The following is an 8,858-nucleotide window of genomic DNA, read 5'->3' as shown; positions in this document are numbered from 1 at the left end:
TAGCCAGGGATAGGTGTAGCCAGTAGTAGGTGGCCGCTGCATAGGTATCCAGGGATAGGTGTAGCCAGTAGTAGGTGGCCGCAGCATAGGTAGACAGGGATAGGTGTAGCCAGTAGTAGGTGGCCGCTGCATAGGTAGCCAGGGATAGGTGTAGCCAGTAGTAGGTGGCCGCAGCATAGGTAGACAGGGATAGGTGTAGCCAGTAGTAGGTGGCCGCTGCATAGGTAGACAGCGATAGGTGTAGTCAGTAGTAGGTGGCCGCTGCATAGGTAGCCAGGGATAGGTGTAGCCAGTAGTAGGTGGCCGCAGCATAGGTAGACAGGGATAGGTGTAGCCAGTAGTAGGTGGCCGCTGCATAGGTAGACAGCGATAGGTGTAGTCAGTAGCAGGTTGCTGCAGCATAGGTAGCCAGGGATAGGTGTAGCCAGTAGTAGGTGGCCGCAGCATAGGTAGCCAGGGATAGGTGTAGCCAGTAGTAGGTGGCCGCTGCATAGGTAGACAGCGATAGGTGTAGTCAGTAGCAGGTTGCTGCAGCATAGGTAGCCAGGGATAGGTGTAGCCAGTAGTAGGTGGCCGCAGCATAGGTAGCCAGGGATAGGTGTAGCCAGTAGTAGGTGGCCGCAGCATAGGTAGACAGGGATAGGTGTATCATTCCCTGATGAAGGCGGTTGCCAAAATCCGGATTGGGAATTTTGTATTGTTACATGCAATTAAATCAAGAAGTTTTGAACTAAGTGCATGTGTATGTGCAGTCTTTCAACTATATGCGCAGTCTGCACGATTGGTTTGTATTTCGCTTGCCCCCGTATCCAAGATATCTTGGCCGACAGAGCCTGGATCACATCTTAGAGCATAAGAGGTCTGATATTTCCAGCTGATGCATTGGGTGGAAACAGTCACACATTTGCCTATTATCTGTCTGCAGGACGTGAGTAATTGAAATATAAGCCTTTTTGCCATGGATCAGGTACTTTATTCATCACGTTTTCAGCTGAATAGTGTACATCAGTTAGCGCTCGGTTCTTCTCCATTTGACTATCTACTTCAGGGGACCTTGGGGACCAGCCCTGACAACTTTGAGCAGCTTGTCTTATTACTGTGCCTCCTTTGCATAATTAAAATTGTGTGTTTCAGACAGCGATAGGTGTAGCCAGTAGCAGGTGGCCGCTGCATAGGTAGAAAAGGGATAGGTGTAGCCATTAGAAGGTGGCTGTAGCATAGAGAGCCAAAGAGGGGTGAGAAGGGACGCAGCACAGGCATAAACTCACTTGCAGCCTGGTCCTCACGTGTGTAATGGCTTCATTCTACTTCCTGTTCTTGCATCATCTCCTTGTAATAGCACCCATGGGGCGCAGTTTCAGGGAAATGTGAGGCAAGAACAGGAAATAGAATGAAGCCAGTACAGCGCGAGGACCAGGCTGCAAGTGAGTATTTACTTATCCCCGCCGCTGTTCGTGTGCTCGATGCTGCGTCGCATCCCTGCCGCCCCACCCCCCCAAAACGAGATTGTGCATGGTAACCATGCACAATCAAACCGCAGTATATCGTCATACCGGCATACCGCAGCAACTCTAGTGTTGAGCCCATTAAACTGGTGTTAACCCACGTGTCTTAAGCACTTACTGTATCTGCTGCAGTGTTGTAGACTGTAAGCATTTGGCAGGGTCCCTCCCCACCCTCTCCCAACATCTTAGTGTCCTCGTTGATCTTGCAACCCCACCATTGACACCATTCCCATGGACTAACTCAGACTTCAATTGCCAGGTCTTAAAATTAAAAAAGGATTATGCATCCAATACCCCGTTTGCTTTATAACTTTGGGCTGTCTCCGTCACCTCGTTTACATTGTATGCATCTCCATTGACCAAAGCTGCGTAATATGTTGGCGCTATATAAAACCACCACCACTACTGCACGCTCCGCAGCATTTACAGGAAAGGTTGGTGAATGAGAGTATATGTTCCCAAAGCCAAAGTGCTGGATTTATGAACATGGTTCTCGGCAAAGTGGCTGCCCGGGCAGGATGTGCTGAGAATATAGCATGTGTATGGTAGCCTGTGATCCTACATTCAACCCCACCACCAAGATGCATCTGCAAGAAATCTGGACTGCCAGACCATCTCATCCAAGAGCCGGGAAACTCAACAGTTCCAACGTATCCCTCTGTCTACATTGTGCGGCACACATCCCTGTGCAACCTTCATGGCAACAGAATGTATTACTAGCCTAGACGTTTGTGATACATATGGACAGAATTGGGCCCCAAAAAGTCACCCTAGGGTTTGAATCCCGATCCCTATGGGCGACAGTACTCCAGCATGTATACGCTGGCCTGCCAGCTCTACTAGCTTCAGAGCAGCCCATGGGTCTTGAAGACCAATATTTGCTCACATAAAACAGACTTTCAGCTGAGAAATCTAACAAAGTTGATACTTAACACTAATCCAAAACGTATCTAAAATATTGTAATACATCCTGCTGGATTAGTATAGGCTATCCAAAAAATAATGGTCAAAAATCTTTACTGCAGGGTTTAGACGAAGAAAATCTTTGCTGCTGCAGTGAACTGTTTCAATGAACCAAAGTATGTCTACAAATATTGTATGCCAAACAGATTCCTTAATACCTATAAATACATTATAGGATTCTCGCTCAATCCAAATTAAAGGTTCAGGAAATAAAATATCTGTAGAGTCATCCAACCTGTGCTTCCTGATTCAGCTCACACTAACTGGCAAGCTTGGAATTCCCCAGTGCATTGCTAGCACAACTCCCACAGGTGAGGCAATAAGAGGTCTCCAACTCCTCACCTCCCTCACCCAAAGCATGGCAAAATGTCAAGCACACATTTATACACTGAGCTTTGACTTGAAAGGTGTAATGGAAGCCAGATCATACTATCATGCTCTGCACATCTAAATACCATTGTAAGTCTATGGGTATCTTTAGTCCCCACATGCAAACTTCAGATTAACCACCAACCCATACAACTATGAACCGTCACATGTAACAATTGTTTGGAAAGCACCTAAGTGTCTGTGAGGGAGGGATCACACATACATTCGAGGCAATCACAGACGATGCCTCGCAAGCATTTTGCAGCACATTTGTGCAATTTGCAAAGAGTCTTAACCAGCAGTTTATCAACACAAATTTTTTTTTCCAGCTGGGAGGTATGAAAAAAGTAGTTGGGTGGGGTGCGACAGGGGAATGCAGAGCCGGAACAACTTTGCTTACAGTATAGGAGGAGGAGATCCGCAGAAAGCCAGGTGCTAACCAACATTAGCTGGGTGGAGCACCCACCTAAAAGAGCCTGGAGAAAACACCAAGTAGCCATAGATTTCTATCAAAAACCGCATGCGTTGTGTGGGAAAGTAGTGCAGTTTTGTTTTTTTTAACTTTAGGCTATGTGTAATCACATATGCCTCTGAAAAAACATGTAGCACCATAGACTATCATGCGATTCTGCACAAGTGTCTGTGGCAAAACACTGTAGATTGGCTCAGGGTGACCTCTCCATATAAAAGGCACCTCATCCAGTGTAGCAGTCGCAGACACAGTCTAAGTCAGTGATGGCTAACCCTGGATCTCCAGCTGTGACAAAACTACAAATCCCATCATGCCTCTGCCTCCCCGAGTTATGCTTAGAGCTGTCAGATTACTGCAATGCCTCATGGGACTTCCACCACAGCTGGAGTGCCAAGGTTAGCAATGACTGGTCTAGGTAAATAGAGGCAATGTATTTTCTCAGCCGCCAGCAGATGTATTCCCACACAGGCCTATCTCTCGTCCCTGACCATAGAACAATATGATGTTTGGGTAGGCCGCTGCCCAGCATTATCGCAAAATGGCTGTTTAAAGGATACAGAGCAAGATGTTTGTACTAGACAAAGACAAAATAACTTAGAGAACATGGTACCCGATCACCCTGTCGACAAATCGTTGGGGCCCGCAATCCTACGGAGGCGTAGATGGCCTGCAGGCCAACAATGCGTTCTGTTGCCATGGTTTTGGAGGGGGGTTGGGGGGGGGCACAGATGGCCAACAGAATAGCGCAGATATAACCTCATGCCATGAGAGAGTCAAGTGGGGAGAACAAAAGTTAATCGGCCATCGCTTGGCCAAGTTAATCAGCCTGGCGGCGGTCGGGAGCTGCTGTATGCATGCCGAATTATTGGCAGAGGTGGTTGTCATCGGCTGCCTCAACCAACTTTAACCTTATGTGTATGGGCCTTAACTGAGGAAAAGGTGAGGACAACTCAGGACATCCAACCTCAGTAGCTAGAGTTACCTTCTTTGATATAAATCATGATGGCTTTAGCATTGTAACAGGCGGCGGGGATGCCGCCGCGGCGGAGAGCGTCATGTCCGCTGTCCCCGCATGTCAGCCGGCGGCGGTCCCCGCCTCGCTGTCACGGGCAGGTCCTTCGGCCGCACACAGGGCACGGGCTACATGTGCGCGCGCCCGGCGGCAGGACCTTTATGCAGCTAGACGGAGAGTCAGCTGACTCGCCGGTCAGCTGACTCCAGCTAGCTGCCGGATTGGCTGGGCGGCGCTGCAGAAGCGCTCCCAGCATATAAGGAGCTGTTTGTCAGTTGCTCCTCGTGTGCTGGCGCTCAGACCTTAGAATAGATCCCTGGTGTTGATGCTAAGGACGTCACACCAAGACTAGGACATTGCTTATATTGTATTTGATTTCCTGTGTATGATTCTTGGCTAACTCTGATCCTGCTTTCTGACTCTGTACTTCTGCCTATCTGCCTTATCTGTTGCTGAACCTTTTGCCTGATTACCGATTACTCTCTTGCCTTACAATTTTGTACCGATACTTACCTCTCTGTTGCCAACTCGATTAGTCTGACCTCTCTACTCTCACCAGAGGGCCCTTGTCTCTGGTGAGGGGCTCTGTACAGTTAGGGCCCTCCAGCTCCTCTGGAGAGGTACAGCTAAGCCTATCAGTACTACTGTTGCACCAAGCACCACATTATTGTAATTCTCTGCTATACTAGTATTATTGGTGATTCTGCAGGTCACCACATAATCTGGTATAGAGTCCGCATTATCGGTGATTCTGCAGATCACCATATAATCGGACATTTGAGTCGCTACACATTACCGTTACAGAACAGCAGACCAACATTATGGACGCACTACGCAGCCAGGTAGAGGCCTTAGCCACTTCAGTAAATCTCATTGGGGTGGTTAATACGCAATAAACCCAGATCACTGAATTGTCTGGGTCTGTACAGGCCCTCCAAACGACCGTCAACACAATGCGATCCCCCTCAGTCGTAGACCTTCACATGTCGGTACCTGAGAAATTTTCAGGGCACAGGTCTGATTTTCAAAAAACTTTCAAAATCAAGTGCTGTCCTATTTTGAGTTAAGGCCTACTTTGGCAGGTTCAGAGCAACAACGGGTGACTTTTATAAAAACCTTGTTTCAAGAGACTCGCAAACCTGGGCATATAATCTCCCTCCTGGAGATGAGGCCCTATCCTCAGTTGAGGAATTCTTTAAAGCAATGGCCATCATATATGATGATCCGGATGTTTCGATCACTGCTGAGAGGAAACTCAAGGCTCTCAAGCAGGGACGGAATTCTGTAGAGTTTTAGGCAGCTGAATTTAGAAAGGTGGGCTGTGTCGGCTAGGTGGGGGTCTTATGCTTTGTTAGATTGCTTTCTTTCTGGCTTATCAGATGCAGTCTCTGAGCTAATGTTGGGACACCCTGAACCTTAATCTATCGATGATGCTATTTCGCTGGCTGTGCGGGTTGACCGCCGGCTACGTTATCAGCGACAAACTCGTGGGAAGAGTGCAGTAAGGTCTGTTTCTTTCTTCTCTCCTTCCACATCAACAGATCAGCCGATGCAGATTGGACATTCCCGTTTGACACAAGCGGAGAAGGATCGCAGAAGGTCTGAGAAGCTTTGTCTGTATTGTGCAGAGGAGGGTCACATGGTACAAAATTGCCCCAAGAAATCGGGAAACTCTGCCGCCTAGGAGTAGTTAGAGGTAGTACCCTAGGCGAGCAGACGTTACCTCTATGCAATAATCGTTTACTCCTACCTTGTTCTATTTCTTGGGAAGACCGTCCGCGTGCACTGAGGCCTTTGTGGACTCTGGCTCGGCGGCCAATTTTATCGACTACGAGTTTGTAAAAAGATTGGGAATTCCGTTACATTCGTTAGACCGCCAAGTAGTAGTCACTGCAATTGATGACTCTCCCTTGCAATACAGACAGCCCCTCTCACATACCCCGGTGTTGTTATGCACTATAGGAGTTTTACATAAGGAAAAGTTACAGTTCCTCGTACTGCGAATGGCAACTTCTACCATCATCCTCGGGATGCCTTTTTGCAACTCCACTCTCCTCAGATAGACTGGGCCTCAGGTCAGCTCCTGAGCTAGTCAAACCACTGCCATCATCATTGTTTAGAGAGGGTTGCTATTCATGCCACCAAGGTAGAGTTTAAAGGAGTACCTCGGCAATACGCAGAATTCGCTGACGTGTTCTGTCCCAAGTCCGCGGATAAACTCCCACCTCATCGGAGTTTTGATTGCCCCATAGACTTAAGATCTGGTTGTATGCCCCCCAGAGGTCATCGTTATAATTTGTCAGGCCCTAAAAGTTGGCCATGCAGGAGTACATAAAGGAAAATCTGGCCAAGGGTTTCATCTGTCCTTCCCGGTCACCGGCCGGGGCTGGGTTCTTTTTTGTGGAGGGAAAAAAAAAAAAAAAAAAAAAAAAGGTGGACGGTGGTCTTAGGCCTTGTATTGATTATCGAGGTCTAAACAAGATCACAATAAAGAATCGTTGTCCTTTGCCTCTGATAGATGATCTGTTCTCTCAAATAACCAACGCCAGTATTTTTAGACTTGCGTGGAGCATACAACCTGGTACGCATCAGGGGTGGTGATGAATGAAAGACAGCCTTCAACACGCCCGACGGGCATTACGAATATTTGGTTATGCCCTTCGGGTTGTGTAACGCCCCTGCTGTCTTCCAAGAATTAATTAACGAGGTTTTTAGGGAGGTATTGGGAAAATTCGTCTTGGTTTATCTTGACGACATATTGATCTATTCCCCAAACCTTTCCGAGCATCGTAAACATGTCAAGTTCGTATTAAGGAGACAGACAGAATTCGCTATATGCGAAACTGGAGAAGTGCCTCTTCGAGGTCACCAAGGTTCCTTTTCTGGGTTACAACATTTCCACTGCTGGTCTCTCGATGGATCCAGAAAAGGTCTCAGCCGTCCTGGAGTGGCATCAACCTGTGGGATTGAAGGCACTCCAAAGATTTCTTGGTTTTGACAACTACTATAGGAAATTTATCAAAGGATTTTCCTCGATAGCAGCTCCCCTTACCAGCCTTACCAAAAAGGGGGCCGATCCACACCTTTGGACGTCAGAGGTACAGGTAGCCTTTGCCGCTCTGAAAAAATTATTTTGTTCCGCACCAATCCTGAGACATGTGAATGTCACCCTTCCTTTCATTCTGGAGGTGGATGCATCAGATGTAGGGGTTGGAGCTGTATTGTCTCAGCGTTCAGGTTCACAGGGTAAACTGCACCCCTGTGCCTTTTTCTCCCGTAGATTCTCTCCTGCGGAGAGAAACTATGATATTGGCAATCGGGAAGTGCTGGCTATTAAGTTGGCCTTTGAAGAGTGGCGTCACTTCCTAGAAGGGGCAGAACATACTATTACAGTTTATACAGACCACAAGAACTTGGAGTACATTGAAGGGGCCAAGAGGCTCAGTCCCTGACAGGCCCGCTGGTCTTTATTTTTCTGTAGGTTTAAATTTATTATTACGTATACGCCAGGCAGTAAGAACGTCAAGGCTGACGCTTTATCTAGGTGCTTTAAACCTGAGGCAGTGCAACATTCAACCCCAGAGACCATATTACCTCAACATTCAACCCCAGAGACCATATTACCTCAATTATCGCCAATCGCAAACGCGCTACATTTTACTGGCGGTTGAAGCGCGATCCTCATTCACTGGAAACATGGAATAGCACAACGCAAAATTACAAACGCAGTCGCTTGGCGATTTTCATTCGCGAGTGTGAATGGGGCCTTAAGGTTCTTCTAGCAATGCGTAGAAAGTACAAAGCTAGCACTGGCAGCAGCCTGCTCAATACTAGACAAGATTACTGATAGGAAAAAAAAAAAAAAACCCTCTGGGGCAAGCTTACCTCGGGAGAGGGCGCCTCAGGGTCCCAATAAGGCTTCCCCCTCCCCTGTAGCATCAGGTAATCCAGCACGGGCTCCCCCGAAAAGGCTTTATTTACCTCTCCAGGATCCAGCGCAAGCGCAATAGCGGCTCTTCATTCGGGCTAGGTGGAAATAGCCGAGCCAGATTGCATCCGCTCTACTGCGCAGGCACAAAAAGACTCGCGTCCGCACAGTAGAGCAGATCAATCAGGTTCCGCTATTTCCACCTTAAAACGAATGAAGAGCGGCTAGTGGGGCTGTGCAGGATCGCAGTAAGTAAATAATTTACCTCACCGCATTTTGGGAGACCTGGGCACTTGAACAGAGGCAAGGAAGAGGACAGGGGAAGCCTCGTTAGGATCCAGAGGTTTCTCCTCCCGAGTATCCACAGAAGGAATTTTTTTTTATTATTATTATTATTATTATTATTATTATTATTATTATTATTATTATTATTATTATTATTATTATTATTATTATTATTATTATAAATGATCAATGTCAAAAATATGGTTTACCTCATCTACCCCATTACTCTTGCAATCTAACATCACAAATGTTAAAAAAAAAAAACAAAAAAAAAACACCCCATCAGATTATGGCAACAAGGAAAAAAACAAAAACAGAATTAGG

The 8,858-nt window shown here is 47.0% G+C and overlaps 1 protein-coding gene across 1 annotated transcript in view; it reads left to right on the top strand.

Annotated features, from left to right (window-relative positions):
* LOC137527444 (cylicin-2-like) overlaps nt 1-7,773 on the top strand; it is a gene marked incomplete at its 5' end in the record, with an annotated part of 12,632 nt that extends 4,859 nt beyond the window's left edge. The window contains 3 exons of the mRNA XM_068247958.1: nt 2,722-2,779; nt 5,863-5,920; nt 7,602-7,773. Of these exons, the coding sequence (XP_068104059.1) occupies nt 2,722-2,779; nt 5,863-5,920; nt 7,602-7,773 (288 nt within the window). The remainder of the gene's footprint in view (nt 1-2,721; nt 2,780-5,862; nt 5,921-7,601) is intronic.
* Between the last annotated feature and the right edge of the window lie 1,085 nt (nt 7,774-8,858).

This window comes from Hyperolius riggenbachi, chromosome 8, assembly GCF_040937935.1.
Source record: "Hyperolius riggenbachi isolate aHypRig1 chromosome 8, aHypRig1.pri, whole genome shotgun sequence".
In the NCBI taxonomy this organism is placed as follows: Eukaryota; Metazoa; Chordata; class Amphibia; order Anura; family Hyperoliidae; genus Hyperolius; species Hyperolius riggenbachi.
This window is presented reverse-complemented; position numbering and strand designations above follow the sequence as displayed.